The sequence below is a fragment of the Clupea harengus genome, chromosome 10, assembly GCF_900700415.2.
Source record: "Clupea harengus chromosome 10, Ch_v2.0.2, whole genome shotgun sequence".
NCBI lineage: Eukaryota > Metazoa > Chordata > Actinopteri > Clupeiformes > Clupeidae > Clupea > Clupea harengus.
The window spans coordinates 1493261-1511831 of record NC_045161.1 but is presented as its reverse complement, the minus strand read 5'-3'; the positions used below and the strand labels follow the sequence as shown (position 1 = coordinate 1511831).

General features: G+C 45.6%; 1 protein-coding gene across 1 annotated transcript in view; it reads right to left on the bottom strand.

Moving 5' to 3' along the window:
• Positions 1 to 18353, bottom strand: part of frem1b (Fras1 related extracellular matrix 1b) — a 32309-nt gene extending 13956 nt beyond the window's left edge. Inside the window, 22 exon segments of the mRNA XM_031574942.1 lie at positions 250 to 394; positions 2513 to 2738; positions 3145 to 3341; positions 3687 to 3872; positions 5409 to 5603; positions 6203 to 6455; positions 6687 to 6780; positions 7266 to 7474; positions 7873 to 8040; positions 8401 to 8491; positions 8728 to 8924; positions 9290 to 9432; positions 9717 to 10061; positions 12491 to 12523; positions 12526 to 12621; positions 12842 to 12950; positions 13109 to 13432; positions 13573 to 13772; positions 14863 to 15152; positions 15533 to 15627; positions 16092 to 16514; positions 18025 to 18353. Coding sequence (XP_031430802.1) covers positions 250 to 394; positions 2513 to 2738; positions 3145 to 3341; positions 3687 to 3872; positions 5409 to 5603; positions 6203 to 6455; positions 6687 to 6780; positions 7266 to 7474; positions 7873 to 8040; positions 8401 to 8491; positions 8728 to 8924; positions 9290 to 9432; positions 9717 to 10061; positions 12491 to 12523; positions 12526 to 12621; positions 12842 to 12950; positions 13109 to 13432; positions 13573 to 13772; positions 14863 to 15152; positions 15533 to 15627; positions 16092 to 16325 — 3830 coding nt within the window. The 5' untranslated portion in view covers positions 16326 to 16514; positions 18025 to 18353.
• Between the last annotated feature and the right edge of the window lie 218 nt (positions 18354 to 18571).

The following is an 18571-nucleotide window of genomic DNA, read 5'->3' as shown; positions in this document are numbered from 1 at the left end:
AGTCACTCGTTCAAAGGGACACGCCAGATTCCCTCGCCACATGTGCGAGGCAGGTTGCATTGACCCCGGAATCCCTTAACCCCCAACCCCCTCTTACACACACGCACGCACACACACACACACACACACACACACTTTGTCCCAGTCCGTTCTCCACAACAGACCTCCCGCAACCCCTCTTCCCCCCCCCCCCCCTCTCTCTGTTCTGTCCGCCTTTTTGGCTGGCAATATGTCCCTGGGCATCCTTACTTTAGCAGACGTGGCTTTTCATCGTTGACTGCTAGGATGTGGACCTGCGCTGTCCCCTGCACGGCGTGCTTGCCATCTGTCAGCTGTATGGCGAAGGAGTCCTGGAGGGTTTCCGTGTCGTCGTGCATGTACACGATCTTCATCCCTGCCCACGGGGAACACACAGGGGTCAGGAAGAGGCAGGAGAGAGGGGAAAAAGGAGAGAGGAAAAACAGCGTGGAGAAATGGAAGGGACGAAAGACACAAACATGGTTTCTAGGTAGCCAAGCGAAAGCAGAGCATGAACAGGGATGCCATCTTTTCTAGCGGCCTGTTAGTGCAACACGTGTAGTCGTTGACCCCGCACCTAACAGTAATGCTATCTATTATTTTATGCACGCTTATCCAAGTCAGGGTCACACAGAATCTGGAAGCTAAACCCACCATGCAACAGCGGCAACACAGGACCAACCCCTGGACAGCGTGCCGCTCTATCACAGGGTGACCATTCAGCCATGTTGAGTTCACCTGAACACCAGATCTTTACACTGTGGGAAGAATCCGGAGTCCCCAACGAGGTGAACTGAGACATGAATATGGAAACTCCTCACCAAGCAGCGGACTTAACCTCTATGCCACTGTGCTATGTTCTCACAGCACCAGTGTCGTTTGTTGATCGACTCAGTCTGGGTGAAAAATTAGCCAAGATTCTATGACACAGCCTCTCAAATTGGCATCATGAGCTGCTAACGAGCGCTGCACTAATGAGCCTCACTAACGACTGGTTCACCTTTGACCCTGAGAGCCCCCCCCCCCCCGTGTGCTTCTGGGCAGGGGGGTGGAGGTTGTGTGCGGTGGCCGAGCCCGCTGCTGCAGAGTGACTGTGAGGTAGTCACGCAGGGAGAGAGCAGTTGGAAGGACTTCTGCAGGGAAGGCACAAGCACCACAGGGTCCCCATGACCTCTGTGTGCAACATCTGTTCGCCAGAGCCAGCACCCAGTTGGCCATGACAAACCAGTGTGTCCTGGAAGACACGGGCTGGGTATGTTTGGGGGTTGGGGAGCCAGACAACACCCCCCCCCCCCCAACTAAAAAAATCTACCCATTTTCCTACCAAAAGTTGCAAATCTCAGGAGTAGGAACAAGCGTACACAATGCACCATCTAAGACAACTGAAGGTGAGTATAGCCACATTGCAATGCCTCCATATACCATACAGAAAATACATTAAATACCCACTTTAGAAATGTACCAACACACACATATTTAATCATACATTCAAACTATATGGAACTTGTAACGGGAACGAGGCAACGTTTTCAAAGGAGCTTTAAAGAGTTGTCTGAGGCTGCTGAAAAAGTGAGCCAGTGGCCTGGTGCCTGCTTCAAAAACGGCAGCCTTGTTGATGTTGTTGTTTATACTGCTGCTCAGGTCCTATGGTTGGGCAGTCATGTTATTGAGTTTGGCATTTGTGGGCTACAGACAGAGCATGTTGTACCTTTAAGAAGGGCTTTTACAGATCCCGGGTACAACATGTGGCGAGTGTTGTGACTGTCTCCGGCCAGGTGTGCCTTGTTGTTGAATCCTGCTGCTCAGGATCTATGGTTGGGCGGTTGTTCAGTTAGGTTAGGTTCTTGGCTATGAGCACGGGAATGTGACAGTGAGAGGATTGGCCGCTGTGGGAAGTCCCCAATCAGTAGCACAAGGAATTTAACCTTATTTCCTCTTTTTAATTTAGTTTAATTTAGTCTTTTCCTGTGTATAACAAAATAAATGCAGTGATGGTGTACATAAAAATATGTGTATATACTGACCAATGTATTATTAATGTGTTTATACTGGATATATTTCCTGCTATTAGTTGCAAGATAGCAACTATTGATCACCAATACCCTCTATATTTGATTTATATTTGAGTATGGTATATCAGAGTTCAATGACCTCCCTAACATCCTCTCATTGGGATTTGTTTTTTTGGAAGGGCATGGAAGGTTGTCATATGTTCAATTCTTCACAAGAACATTAAACTGCTGTCAACAGAACCCAAAACTCACAAATGGTTAAATGCACATACAAACTGAATATTCTTAAATGAAAACGGAAAGGGGAATTATGTTGAACCCCCCCCAAAAAGAAATCCTATATCATCGAAACTTCAGTATAACAAAGATTGTCATCTTTATGCACACTAATATTACAATGTTTATTTCCCTGTGGTCTGAGTATGCACACTAATATTACAAATGTTTATTTCCCAGTGGTGTGAGTATGTAAAGAGCGTGACCTTCTCTGAGTTCTCTGAAGGTGAAGCTGTGAGCAGACAGGGTGCGCCGCAGGAGATCTTGGCCCATGTTCTTGTAGCGATTCATCTGGAGGCCGTAGATGCCATTGATTAGGGTGCCATGCGTTGGAGGGCTGGTGACAGTCAGGGTCAGGGTGTCGGGAGGGGCATCCAGATCTGCTACATCCAAGATGGCCGCAGTCAGCTCTTTCATGCCCCCTTCTGTCACCTTTGGCAGGGGGAGATAAGTTACTGGTGTGTGAAGAGATCTGTAATGGAGGCTACGCCACAGTGTGTGAAAAAAACATATCAGAATCTGCATATTACTCTATTAGCATATACACTGAATAGATTGTCAACAATGTACAGTCAAATATGTTGTGAATATCAGCTTCAATACCAACAGAGTAAACATTTGGCCTTATTACATGCTTACAATGTTTAAATCTTAACAACGGCACATACATAATAAAGACAGACTTGGATGTTATGTAATTAAATAATTCGAAATATTTTAATGGGACCGAGGATGTAGAAATACAGTATGTCATACCAATAGATGAAAAAAAAAAACTTGATTTCTATTCTCTCCTGCAAGCATTTGAGTTGCCCCTTCGGCTGCACTTCCAACTCACAGTGAAGTTGTTGAGAAGAAGCGATGGAGGCTCATCGTTGGTGGGGTTGATGATGATGTAGAACGGCACAGCCGTAGACTTGTGGACTCCGTCACTGACGCTCACCACAAAATGGTCAGCTGTGGGCTCCGTATCCCGGTGTCTCGCCTGGATGTAGTTGATGAAGCCGGAATTGAGGTGAAGAAGACTGAAAGATACTGGCCAGAGAAAGAACAGATTCCATGTAGACACACATCTGAACACTACCAAAATAACATATATATCACAGTAGATTGTTAATACAAAATACAATGAAGACAGTTTATTGAGGTATGCTATCACATACTACATGTATGTACATGGCACTCTGAGATTCTTCTGAATGAAGAGTGCATTACAAATTAAATGAATTATTATTATTATTATTACTATAACCTGACACTGTATTTACATGCATATGTTATGTATGAATGAAATGAATGAAGCAGCCCAGTGGTGAAGAGCGGTCAGGATACAGCTGATGTGAAACTGTGGATGGCATCGTAGGGTGTTCAATCACCTACCCACTTTAATTCCAGCATTGCTCTTCTCAAACCCAGGAGAAGGAAGAGTGTTCTCAAGGAAGCCATTGCGAGGAGGTGTTTCAAGATGGAAGATAAGTTCATCGGGGTTCGTGTCGGGATCCACAGCTCCAAGAACCCCATGACACAGACAGGCAGAGGAGCCCTCGTCCACTATAAACATATCACCTGCCAATCAAACACACAGTATTTTCACATGCAATGGTTGGTAACGGCATTATACACATGTAATTCTCATTTGTCTTTTCATTTGTCATGATGCGGTGTATTGTTGATCATGATTTGGGCCCAACACAGCAACACAGATAAGTTCTTGTAATTTGATTTGTTTTTCTTCCGCAGCCCTTCTATCCTTTTTTTGGCCTTTCTCTCTAATTCCAATTTCTCCATCCTTGGTTTCCTTCCTGCCTTGGTTCTCCCCTTCCGCTCTTTGGGCTGGTGGCCAGCGTGCTGCCACCTGGGCGCTGATAGAGCCGTCATGTCTGTGCTCACTGGCATCTGCTCCCATTTACTGCGCTGATAAATAATGAATGGAGGAGCGGGGCCGCTGCCGGAGTACGGGAAGGATCAGAATCCGCAGCGAGGCTCTGGGATTAGATGACCAGCAGTCTGGGATATAGGTGATAAACCAACCCCCACCCCCCCCCCCATCTGGAGCGAGCCGGAGAAAGCTGGGAAAAGCCGGATTCTTCCCGGTCTTGGCTCACTGTTAATGCTCTTACAAACAAGTCATTTTTCTTTATTCAATGCAAATTAATTACACAAGTCTCTGTTTCTCCTGCAAAACAAGCCCAGCTTTAGCAGGTTCCCGTGGCAGCGGGGAGGGAGAATGACTTATTTTTGTGTTATTGTTGTTTGTGAGGGATTATCGAATTATGAGATCATCAGGGCGATGGCACGGGAAAAGCCCATTTTGGCAGGAGCCAGGCAAAAGGAGGAGGGGCGCACACTCCCCCCTTCCCACCTAAGAAAGAGACGCTGTCTTTTGTGTCCTCATTGTCCGAGCTCATCTCCAGGGGGAGTCACATCTCCGAACCACTCTCTTTCCATCCCTAGACAGTACATGCTTTGCGCTTTCTCCGCGTGATTTCAACACAAATGTAGGGATTTCAACACAAATGTAGGGATTTCAACCCCCCCCCCCCCCCCCCCCCACACACACACATACACACGGAACTATCTTCCAGTAACCACTGTGTTTTCCATTGATAACCAGAAAAAGTTTCTTTTCACAGCAGGGGGTTGCTGTTTAATCCCTGTCTCTGACGCCATCTTCTTGCCAGGAAAGTAACCCTCCTGTCCTCTCAGAGATGGGTGTCAGACACTGATTATGGCCTCCTGTGTGTGTCTGCGCTCGGCTATCCTACTCAAAAACAAAGCGGACTGAGAAAACCACATGGGGAAAGAGATGCAAATTCTAGTAGTTCAGTCTCAGTCTGAACCATTGGTGGAACAGCAACCTTAATTCACCGTGTCTCTTTTGTTCAGCGTGCAGTCCACATGAGCCTCTGTGCTCGTCAGTCTCCAGCTCTGAGGGAAACCCACCCTTTCTCCCACACTTACCTATGGTCACTGACGGTGCCTTGTCATTCACTGGGGTCACTGTGATGTTAAGGTCTTCTTACCTATGGTCACTGATGGTGCCTTGTCATTCACTGGGGTCACTGTGATGTTAAGGTCATACACCCTTTCTCCCACACGTACCTATGGTCACTGATGGTGCCTTGTCATTCACTGGGGTCACTGTGATGTTAAGGTCATACACAGGGAGAGTGCCATGCAAAGGGACGGGCGGGGGCATGACGTCTCCTTGACAACAGATGTCCTGTCCTCCTGCTTCTCCGTCAGACACTATAAGTGTCACAGAGTCTGAGACTGAATAGGGTCCAACCTCTCCCCCTAGGGCCAGAGAAACAGGACATCATGAGACACAGCCTTTTCAGGACATCATGCTACTGAATTTACATTTGATCTTTTATATTTTTGACCATTTTTCCTCCTCCAGCCTTATAGTGTCTAGTCATAAACAGATGATTTCTCTGAGATTCATGTATGCATAACCCCTCTACAGTTTTCTCAGTTGTCCTGTAAGATGTAATAGTCTGCAATAGTCCTGTAATAGTCAGTGTTTCATCACATTGATCAGCATACACCAACCATACGCATGTCAGACTATACTGCACCAAATTAAATGTTCACTTAAACAGATCAAATGATGGTCTATAGATATTCTGACAGTGCAGTAAAATGTATATTAAAATGCATAATTTCTTTGGTCAGCAAAGAATTGACAAGTTCAAAATGATATATTTTGCATAGAAATGTGTCCTGAATTAGGAAGGAACTTGTGTGTTTTCAAAGTATTGAAGTATTAAGGTATTGTAAATGTGTCATGTTTTTGATTGTACTCTTGTCAATACCCGGATGACCAAAATAAAAATAAAATTATAATTTTTTTTAAAAAAACACATAATTTGTCATGGTGTAAGACACCCCACCTGTGTGGATATAGTAGACCGTTCCTTGCAGGAGGTCCTGTTGGGAGAACTTGTCCACGGGGCCCCCCCCTCGGTGGAGCTCTCCATGGGTGGGGGCTCTGGCCAGCATGTAGGTGAGGCGCGCATCGTCACTGTCTGCGTCTGTGGCGAACAGGTACTCCACCGTGATCTGCACACGCCCTCCCTCCGCGCACGACAGCCCAGCACGCAACCCTGGGCCCAACTGGGGAGGCTCATCATTCACAGGCATAACCTGGAGACACAATGAAAGACTAATCACTGAAGGCATCTCATCATTCACAGGCATAACTTGGAGACACAATGAAAGACTAACTGCTGAAGGCATTTTCATTCTTCTATAGTAAAAGCAATATTTTGCAGTCCAATGACTCGATTCCTTTTGAGCAAGCTTGAGAACCTGTGCAAGATCTGGACAAGCTCTCAAACCGTGTAGTAGCGTAGTGAGGTATGAATGATCCTTTACCTGCACTAAAAGTTCAGCCTGCGTAGAGCTGGTGCCGTCCGTAACTGTAAGGACTGCAGTGTCCTTCACAGTCTCAGAATCATCATGGATGTACCTGCCATCATGCCAGAAAAATGCCGGATAAACATTCAACTTAACTTTTCTTGGCTTTTTAGTTTACAACAAAGCAACCACACACCATGTCATTTTTGAACAAAGTGACGCTTCCCACGGACGCCATTGTTAAACCTCATTCTACGCCTGATTGATTATTCAACATGGCGAGGACCCACAGAGAATGGGAGTGGTTGGGTAGTGCATGTGACAGGAGAGGGATACACATTATCACAAATTCTCTGAAAATGAGTTTTTCCTGACTGCATAGACAACAATAAATCATGAAAAAAGACAACAAAAAAAGAGAAAGGTGGACACCCAAGTGCTAAGCAATGGTTTGAAGAATTGGAGCCATATGGAACCTCCAGAGAGCAGTGTGTGTGTGTGTGTGTGTGTGTGTGTGTGTGTGTGTGTGTGTGTGTGTGTGTGTGTGTGTGTGTGTGTGTGTGTGTGTGTGTGTGTACTCTCAGCATCCCGTCCCACCTGACTCGCAGGGCTCGGATGTCCAGCAGGGAGAAGCTGTGGGTCTCTTGTAGCGGGACGCCCTGCAGCTCCAGCCTCCCGTGGCGTGGAGGAGCATCCAGCCTCACGCGCAGATCTTCTGGGAGGGTGTCCACATCCCGTATCAACAGGTGCTCCTCCGTCAGGAACACACCCCCGCCCTCCTCCACGCGCAGCAGGTTGGTGAACATCTGTGGGGGAGAGACGAGGAGACGAGGTAGGGCCAACTTCTCAAAAAGGTTGGCAAAAATGGAAGTGATGTTTTCATCTTGCAAAAAAGTACAAGAAGGTTGTATGCTGTGCTTAGCTCTTAACCTTAATAATCATCCCTTAAGCACTCAGATTAACTGATATCTGAACCTTAATACTCATCCCTTGAGCACCCAAATCAGCTAATATCTGTCACTAGTCATCTTGTAGTTTTGAAATTACAATTATTTTTCTACAAAGCCAATGTTTCTCACACTGATTATATTCTATAAATCTGACATTCATTGACAAGTTATACAACAGAAATGTCTTCTGTTGTATAACTTGTCTGTTCTGTTGTATAACTTGTGCTTGATCAGCATGTCTGTCTCTCATATACCTCTGGTTTCTGGTTGTCCACAGGAATGACTGTGATGTTGAAGACGAGGCCAGTGAGCGTGCCTCCATGCTGATCACTGACAGAGAAGACAAACTGCACATAGAGAGGCTCCAGCCCGATGTCCTCGATCGGAGGCATGTAGCCTACTTTATGGTGGTTCACTGCATTCTGAGGAAGCAGTTGTATGGACAGTATGACCACTGTGGGTAATCATCAGTGCTATAAACAGTTCTATTAAGTGTAAGGCTGTTTATTGAAAATAAGTATATTCAATTCAATTCAATTCAATTCAATTCAATTCAATTCAGTTCAGTTCAATTCAATTCAATTCAATTCAATTTTATTTATATAGCGCCATAACAATACAATTGTCTCTAGGCGCTTTACAGAGCCCAGAGCCTGAACCCACTTAGTGCAAGCACAATGGCAACACGGGCAACGGGCAACACGGGCAAGTATATTTGCTTCTATTGTCTGTGTAGACTACAAACATGAAAGTTTAATTCATTTGCAGGATGAAGGCTTTACCTGAGTGAATGACTTGAGCACTGGCATCATATAATCCTTTTTCATGGAATGGCTGCTGTCTGTGAAAAACAATCTTCCTGCATCCGGCATTCTGAAATATAACAGTCAATCAAAACGTCATCAATGTCATTAATACAAATTTTAGCATTTACACAGAATTTTTTTTAGCAATATGTACTGTATATGAACTGACAACGATGAATTTAAACTGAATCTAGTAATATCGCATTTGTGATGAGATGTAGATAGTATGAAAGTAGTAGAACATTATAGTATGAAAGTCCATTTAATGAGATGAAAGAACTGAACTGCGGTTAAATATCCCACCCAGGCTTGATGGTGCTGAAGCAGGGTTGAGTGATCACGTAGGCCAGGTCCGCGTCGCTGTGTTCTGGGGCCCTAAAGTGGAGGTGGCTCTGGGTGAGGTACACCACCTCGGTCTCCCTCAGAGTGATGGAGCGCACGGCTCCGGACACTTCCACAGGGAGCTGGTCTTTGACAGGGAACACCTGGACCACCACTGTCTGTAGGGTGGGGAGGGGAGGGGAGGGGTGGGGAGGGGTGGGGAGGGGAGGGGGTTTATTGTGAGATAGATAGAGAGAAATGCAAATGAACTTAAGAATGAATGAATAACTATGAAATTATAAAATAGCTGCTATACTATGCAAAAAGCTATTTATAAACTGTTGCAACTTTACTAACTATACAAACATCAGAGGCTACTCGTAGTTTGGAGAATTTGAAAGACTATAAGGTGTTCCATCTGACCCCAAAAAATATTACATATCACCCAAAACAAAACACACACATGCAAACACTTTGGCTAAAGCTACTTGTCTAAAGTGGTCATCTGTAGTGGTGGGAGCTTGCTTAAGGACGGAGCACTAGCCTGTCGGTCTGAGAGGTTGGGCGGCTGATGGCTGTCAGAGAGGATGAAATCAAAGGAGTCCTCAAACACCTCCTCCCCTGAGTGCCGGTAGTAGATCAGCCCCTGAAACAGGTCTCGCTGCAGGAAGCTGCTCACAGGGACCCCTATGGGAGACAAAACCCATCATGGCAGTATCATGAATATATATCGTATAAAAGACTGTGACTCACAATAACATTAACAATATATTAATTATACTAACGCAGAAGATGCTCTTGTTTGATAAAGATGTTTATATTTAGTCAAGTATTAAAATGGTCTCTATATAACCACATGACAATGATTATGCAGCATTTGTTTCGATATGCAGGATGTGCCAGGTTAACATGGATGCAAAAGGTTTATGTTTTGTTCAAAGGCATATCACCATCTTGGGGCAACAACTTGCCTGCATCATACGCAGAGGTCTTTTTCACCATCTCCCCAGCATGTGGCTGTGTGAGCAGCTGGTACAGGATGTAGTCATCGCTGGAGTCCAGATCGGAGGCCATGAGCATGTACTCCTCCACCCGCACCCACCCTCCCTCCTGCACCTCGAAGGCCACGTTGTTAATGAGGAAGGGAGGCGTGTCATCTTTTGGCAGTATGTTGATGGGGAACTTGTGGCGAGTGCTATGACGGTCGTCGGTGATGCGAAAGATGATGTAGTCTCGGGTGGTGTCTGTGTCGGAGTGTTGGTACACCACCACACCCTCACGAAGATCCTTCACTTTAAACATGAAGCCTTTTCCACCTAGAGGGGGGAAGAAGAGAGCCTTTTAGACGAGTAAAACACACGAAGAGTTACCCATTCCATTCATTCATTCATGTTGCACTGGCACCAGTGATCACCTGAACTTCTGACCCAGCGTGTGTTCCTCTATATGGACATCTCTCCTCCTCCTCCTCCTCGTGTGACACACGCCCGTGGCTCATGTTTTTAAATCACTTACACATTCATTTGCCATTTGATATGTTTTGTTTTTCTTGGGAGGGAGATTTTTCATTCAACAATGATTCAATTTTTGAACATTTGAACATAACAAGTTTTTCCTTTTTAGCCCAGAGGCACGGGTGCTGGCTGAGGCTTCCTCCATTGATGGCCAAAACAAAAAGAAAAGTGGCGTCCTTCCCAGGCAGTTGCATGGCGTGGCGGCCCACAGTGAGGCTGGGACCACTCCCGGTGCCAGGGAAACAGAAGGGCAAGGTCAACAGACAGATTGAGTGAAGAATGGCTGCCCAGCAAAAACCTAATTAGCAACTTTACCAGGGGAAACAGCAGTCGCAGTGGAGTCCAATGGAGAAACAACGCAGTAATTGGGCCCAAAGGTGGCGATGGGCAACAGGCCCAAAAGAGGGGGGGGGAGCTGAGCTGTGTCCAACGGAGGCTCCAGACTCAGAGGACAGTGTGTGTGTGTGTGTGGGAGAGGGACAGGCAGCTTTCCATTTGGCTGAAGGCGTTGGACCAGCCTATCCGTTACTCTCCCCAGTGGATGAGTTGTCGAGTCGGAGGTCCAGGTGAGCAATTCCCAGAGTCCCAACCAAAGTCCTCCAGAGAAGAGGCAAGAGCGTAGCGGCGTTGCACCATGACTCGCCACCATGCTCAGTGGAGTATGCCCAACATGAAGAGAGAGAGAAGAGCACGGTCTTTGAGGATGACAGCCAAACTTATGGAGCAGCCCCCACCACACCCACCCACCCGTCTCACTGTTTCTCCCATGCAGATTACATATCAGCTCGTAAAAAAAACAAGAACGTAAACAGCAATTAAAGCTGCAGCGTGCTGTTGTGAGTGGGAACAGTTGTTGGAGCGGGGAGGCTGCTGTTGATTAGACAGTCCTGAGAGAGGAGACACAAGAGATGGGTCCAGCCCTGGTCCATGTGACTGGAGCCACTCCAGCTCTCCAGTAAGAATAATAAAGTAGCGCTAGAGAGCCTCTCCACACAGTCTGTCTCTATTTCTCACTCTGAAGGCACACACACACAGGCCTGGGCTGCCTCTCATGCTATCCTTTGGAATAAAGCCTGGGGGGTAGAACGCTTCCTTTCCCTGTGTGCTTTGTAGAAATGATGGTCACACATAAAGATGTCTTTTCATGAGGATCTTGGTAGACATGACCCCAGGCCGTGTACTAAGCACTACTGAAGTGATATTCTCTTTTTGTGTGATGCAACAGAATTTTGCCATCTTTGCTGCCCACAGATATGATATGTTAGAGTTACCTGTTCTCTCTGCGACCTCTGAGGTTACCTGGATATGATATCTTAGTGTTACCTGTTCTATCTGCGACCTCTGAGGTTACCTGGATATGATATCTTAGTGTTACCTGTTCTATCTGCGACCTCTGAGGTTACCTGGTTGTCTCCTGCCCACAGCCCTGCCCAGAGTCAGTGAGAGAAGGGTGGCTGGGTGGGTGGCTGGGTGGGTGGCTGGGGGATGGTGGAGCAGTGTATGCGTCTGCCCCCTGTGCAGTGTGGCATGAAATGGCAAAAGTCTTGACAATCTGCTTCGATCTAGCACTATGCAAACAAAAGGCCCTCGTCCCCGGGCAGCCAAGCAGAAGGACAGATGCCCGCCACTCCGGAGACATCTTTGGGAGCCGCCCCCCGCGTATCCCATGACCCACCCCCTGGCATTGTCGACGGCCCATTTTTACACTTGATTAGGAAACACATGCAGGCCACCTTGCATGGGCACCACCAGTGGTGTGCATGAGTGAAAGCAGAATGGGGATGGCATGAAGAGGACAGCGTGTGGGACAGGTCTCCCTGTGAAAGCAGAATGGGGATTGTTTGAAGAGGACTGGGTGTGGGACAGGTCTCCCTGTGAAAGCAGAATGGGGATTGTTTGAAGAGGACAGCGTGTGGGACAGGTCTCCCTGAGCTGACAATCGCTCACATCTCTCAATACTGTACATAGCACAGGTGAAATGAATCTAGGTTTTATTTGACATTGTGCTATGGATATACAACAGAAATTAAAAGGGATACTTCAATTACCCAGTGCCCTTAATATGTGACTACTACATACAAAAGCAGAAGGAAGACAGGAGGTTGATGTTGATGAATAAGCAGCTGCCTGTAAACATTACACTGCAAACAGGTTAATTCCACTCTGACTGTCAGTGATATAATATAGTCTTCCATAGAAGCGTATCCTGCACTGTTGGTTGCGTTGCTCACCTCGAACACTGAGTTTCCCATGAAGAGGCCCCCCACAGCCACCAGAGTGACTGCATTGATATTGTCATTATCCACAATCTGCAGGTTCTCCCAGGTGATAGGCCGCGATTGGCCCTCCAGCAGATCCAACCCTGCAAAATGGAAAAGTGTTTTCATTTCAGAATGATCCTTCAGTACAGACAGCAGAAGCCATTCAGCAGATTAAGGTTTCTGTATAGCACTGACCTTAAGGAACAACCTTAGTGTTTCAGCAGCAAACTTAATCACTTGAGCTACAGGCTTCTCCCTAATAGCCAGTCTAGAGCTACCACAGTAGTACACAGATTGCTCTTGGCTGTATGGTTGACATACCCATGTTCCAGGACACTCGAGGAGCATTTGTTTCTGCTGTACGGATTGAAAAATCCACCATGATTGGGGAACTGGTGTCAAAGGAATCATCAATGGCCACGAATTCGACCTATTGAAATGGGCCCAAAATAGACATTTTTGAACTAAAAGTATATAATTGTGACACATGTGTAGGCCGTAAGCCACATAAAAATCAAACCACATTGTAATGAGGAATTTTGCATAGATTGTAAAGATTTTGATTAGAACACCAAAGCAACACTTGACCTCATAGTTCCTGCGGTTAGTCACACTACTGTTGGGCGGCTGATAGGCAATCTTCATGTCGTTTAGGTCCTGCCAGGAGAAGGAGCCAACAGGCTTGGTGTGGTCATCCAGGTGGGTTATGTAGCCTTCTGAAGGGGGCTTTGTCACATTGAAGACCAGCCGAGCCTGGGGGGTCTCGTGGTCCTTGGCGTCCAGAGCGGCAGTGGTCATGGGGGTGAGGATGAACTGGTCCACCTCCAAGATGAACATGGACATGAAGGCTGCATGGGGAGGGTGGTTGGGCATCGCACCGTGGATCAAGACTGGAAGCCACACACTTTCTGCCTGTCATAAAGAAACGGCCAAAAGGCAATGGAGACTTGAAGGAACAGAGGAACATTGACTTGAGATATCAGGTAATCGTTTTAAGATTTGAAGTCAATGGAAATAATATTAGGTAAGGACTATAATAAATACGCTGTTACCTCTAACAAAGCCCGAGAGGTTTTGTCTCTCAGTTCTACCCTGATGGGGATGTAGTCGATCTCCGGAGAAGGCGGACTGAGATGTTGATACTTCAGACCTGAAGTCAGGAACTCACTGCAGGTAACCTTCAGGAAACGCACCTCCCTGTTGCTATGGAGACAGGGTCTGTTTCCGGGACAGGAGATGCTGGCTTGTCTACCTTGAGTATGTAAGAAGACGTGAAGAGAATATCATTATTGGTATTGATGGAAGCGACAGAGGCAGAGCACACAACGTTGGCTAAATCTAATTCAGATACGATCTGTTTCTAATGAGATGAATGAACCAGCAGTTGGATATCTACACTTAGCTCTGAAAAACTGATGAAGAATGCAAAGTTGAGTGCAAAATCTTATTGTGTGCAATAAAGCTATGATCAAGCAGTTAAATAAGATTCATCATATAAGTAAACAGTAATGTTGTTTTGTTGCACATACTTCATGGCAAAAAAACAACAAAATGCATCTGTGGAATTTTCTGTGGAGGCTCTGAATATCTTTGCAGATATGTATATTGCAATCACAATTTTCAGTTGTTCCTCAACTGAGACAACTGATGAAGAAGACCAAATTAACATTAACCTAATACCCAAGCTACCTAACTAACTACCGAGCTGAGCAACTTAGCTACAACTAGCTACCTAATTATGCGTGTGTAGTAATGTTGTTTAATGATGACTAAGGCCATGTTTACAAGTCCAATTTATTTCCCTTGTATCCATTTTTTGGACTGCCTACCAAAGGAACATATTTGTGTCTGATAGTCCTGCTGTCAATCAATCAAATCGCCCTTAAAACTACCTACACGCCCACCTGACTTTAAACTGTTTTAGATGACACTGTGTCGTATGCTGACTTTACCATTCCAATCTGTTTGGTCACATGATCAGATATCCAATTCATATGTGATTTAGTGCCACTTTTGGATGAGTCCCAGATTGGACTTCTGATCCCATATGTTTTTTTCTGCTTAGACTGTCATGACAAAATCAGAGTTGTGCTACTTGGGAGAAAAAAATATTGAAATTTGGGTAACTTTTGCTGTTCAGTGCAAACTCATCCAGATTGACAGTCAATCTCACTACGATCTGCTAATGAATGGCATCTTGTAGTAGCAGCGCTGCATTGAAAGATGCACCAATGAAGAGTTCCTCCTCTTGAAAAAACAACTGAAGACCTTATTTTCTTGAGATCACCTATACACTTGATACATTTTCACCCTAATCATTTTTTTGGTATGAAATTGTTTACCTTTTCTTGGAGCAGCATTTAGAACCTTCTCTTGGGCTGCTTGGACGGGATCCTCTGTGACCAGCTGCCCAAGCGTGGGAGCATTCGTCTCAGAGGTCAAGAGTCGCACTGTGCAAACAACCTCTGGGCGAGTTGGGAAGGTCAACACCCGGCTGTCTAGGGCATTGGAGAGGCCGTAGAACTCCTGAACCACAAGGGGGACACTACCAAACTCCACAAGCTTGCTGCTGTGCTCCACAATCCTCACTCGCAATAGGAAGGTCTCAATATTCGTATCCATATCCGTGAATCTAAAGACAAAAGACAACATCCATGACAGTGAAGCTAAAGCGACGATGAGAGACTCACACAGGATAAATGATGTGATGCATTTACATTTAGCAGACGCTTTTATCCAAAGCGACTTACATATGTGCGACTTACAATGTATACACATTTTACACTGATCATCAGGAGCAATTAGGGGTTCAGTGCCTTGCTCAAGGACACTTGGACAGGGAATCGAACTAGCAACCTTCTAGCAACCTTCTGATTACTAAACGACTTCTTTACCTCCTGTACCACTGTCGCCACACTAAGGATGCCTAAGGATGCCTAAGGATGCATGGTAGCATGATCATATGCTTGTAATCACAGACGATCGATACAAGAACGTGACGCTGCACATCACCTGTAAACTCTTAGCATGACGGCATCTTCCTCCAGCAAAGGGCTGCCATTGTGTGCGTACATCACCTCGTCAGGTAAGAACTGGCAATCAAACACCTGAGGAGAGTGTACACCACCTCGTCAGGTAAGAACTGTCAATCAAACACCTGAGGAGAGGAGGGGGCCGTGGGTCTCTGTCTGCTTCCTTATGTTTCAAAAGTGTCAAACTTGTCATGGGACTTTAAATATCCTATTCACAATACAAACTGTACCATTTGTAAACATTTACATTTAGTCATTTAGTCATTTAGCAGACGCTTTTGTCCAAAGCGACGTACAAGGGAGAGAACCGTCAAGCTACGAGCAATAGAGACCTAGTGTAACAATAAATACTACTTTACATAAGAAAATAGAAAAACAAAATAGAAAAGAAAAAGAAGTGCAGGAATGTAACTGCTGTAAGTGCAAGTTAAGCACTAGTAAACACAAGTATGCTAAATGAATAAAGGATCACTGAGCAAAATGAAAGTAAATGGTAGCCGCACCAGATGGGTTGGCTTGACTGTTCCTAGAAGTCTTACCTGGGGGGTGAGCTTGCCCACCCTCTGAGTGACGGGTTCATTGAGAAGCACCTCCACCTTGCAGGAGTCTGTTGCCCCCGTGGCGCCTAGCTGTAACTCTTTTTCCGTCACAAACACAGACTGTCCTCTCGTAACATCCAAGCCAAGATTCAGTCGCACCAGACTCTCAGCACAAGCAGAGTCCAAGATGACCACCAGCAGAAACAGCGACTGTTGAAGGGTGACCACCTCCATTTCTTTTGGAGTCTTTTGGACAAGTATGTAGACTTGATGTGGTTCACTATACTGTTGCACCACTCAGCTTAGGCCACAGTGGGTTTTGGCCAGTGTCCTTCCTGGTACTTTAGTCCAGTTCCCGCTTAATCATCTCAGGAGAACTCTCTCTCTATGGTCTGGTAGCCATGATCAAACGGTTCACAGAATCTGTCGATAGAAGTAAAAGAGAAAGAGAGCTTTCTTTAGTTAAACCCCATGTTCACACAACATGGTTACGCTTCTTTTGCCTCCAGTCAGAATCGACTGGCCTGACATACGTGTTAATAATGCTGCTTGTAAACATGTTTGCAAGTAGGCTAATTGTTTTTATGACAGTTGCATATTATTTTTAGTTTGGTCCAAAATGACTGGTGTGAAGACATTTATGAAGAACATGTACACCTATATTCATATCAACACCCAACTGAATGCATTAAATGAGACATCTAAACATAAAACTCTGCATTACAGTTTTGGACATTCATTTTAAAGGCCTGGTCATTTTAAAACAGAGACAACAACAAATGTAACAATTTAAAATTATTTGAAATGTATCTTGAATCCTCAGGAGTGTAAGATGAAAGAAGTGACTTTTATGAAAAAAGGAAGTTTCAAAACAACGCAAGACTCTCTACAGCTCTACAGAGGCCTACTGGGCAGACATGTTGATGTGTTTCACCCCCCATTTCACCCAGATATAAGCACAGCAGGAAACAACAGGTTGACCCAGCTGACCCCAGTTAGGTGCTATAGATGGCATCGGGGGGGAGGATCAAAGATGAGGTTGAGGTGGGGGTGATCTAAGGGGTGGCTTGAAACTTCCTATGGAGGCAGACTGTATGAGATGATACACCCCCCACCCCCCCACCCACCCCCCGCCTCCACCACCACACACACACACACCCACAGAAAGAAAGAGAAAGAGGTGAGGTTGATTTTAACATGAATGAAAAGCACCTCCAAATCTCTCAGAGCAATTCAGTTTAAATAAAAGCAGCACAAACAAAGGACCCTTAAAGTGAATGGCATATCCAAACTCACCATGGATAATAAGAAACATGATTTTGTAAGCTATATTGTTAAATGTCATTGTGTTGAGCAATACGATCTAACATGCCTTGTTTGCTGATTTCTGAGTGCATTTCTCAAACAATCACCATGAACAACATTTCTGAGAAATTTAGGATAATTGACCGGAAAAAAGAAATGTTTTACAAAACCATCAAAGTGATCTGTCAAATCGCTGCCAGAACTATTTGGCTCAGAAAAGGGTTCCAATTCTGTGCATCCAAAATGAAGTGATGCAAAGAACATGTTGTGCTCTCTGCTGAGCCTTGCATTGCTTGTGTTCCACTCAGTGGTGTAAGCTGTTACTTCTGTGCAGCACGTGCAGAAATGTATGCCTGCCTTGACTTCCCTGACAAGACAGTAAAAATGGTTTGAAGAAAAGTCATAAGCCCGTAAACATCTACTTGTCTAATTAGAAAAGAAGTCCATAAAACGTTCCATGGGGAGGAAAAGAAAGAAGGCGCTGTCTTTTTGTTGGAAAGAAAGATATGGTGAGAGGGAGTAAAATAAAGTTCAATTTAGGGATTTAAGAGTCTCCTCAGCCTCCTGCTGAGACCCTTATCGTCTGAAGCCATAGGGCTCCGGAGCGCCCTGAGTCGCTGTCACATACCTGCAGCTGTGTGAGAGTCGTCCTCTTGGCCTGCTCTCCTTTCCTGTCTGCTCGCACGCGCTCAGTGCGGGAGAATCCTGTCAGCACTCCCCCACTGTTTGCGAGGTCACAAGCTGGAATCCCCCCAAACACAAAGGCAGACAGAGACCACTGTGGCACAGAACAAAAGACACAAATAGAGAAGGAGATAAGGAGAACAAAAGAGACGAGTTGGAGTTTGTCCTCCTGCCAGACCATTAAGACAAGCTGCACAACATAGAGAGAAAAGAAGAGAAAGAGGCAGACAGAGGCAGACAGAGGACGAGAGAGAGAGTGAGGGAGAGAGAGAGAGAGAGAGAGAGAGAGAGAGTGGGGGAGAAAAGTTAAAGCTCAAAACACAGGAAATGTGCTGAGCCGTTCCAAGAGTTTGACTTCTCTATTGCGCCCCTGTTACCAACATGCCCAGATGTTCATGCTCCCCAAAGAAGCAAAGCCTCGAAACCCCATTGAGCTCGAGAGAGAGAGGAGAGGAGAGGTGGAGAGGAGAGCAGAGGAGAGGAGAGGTGGA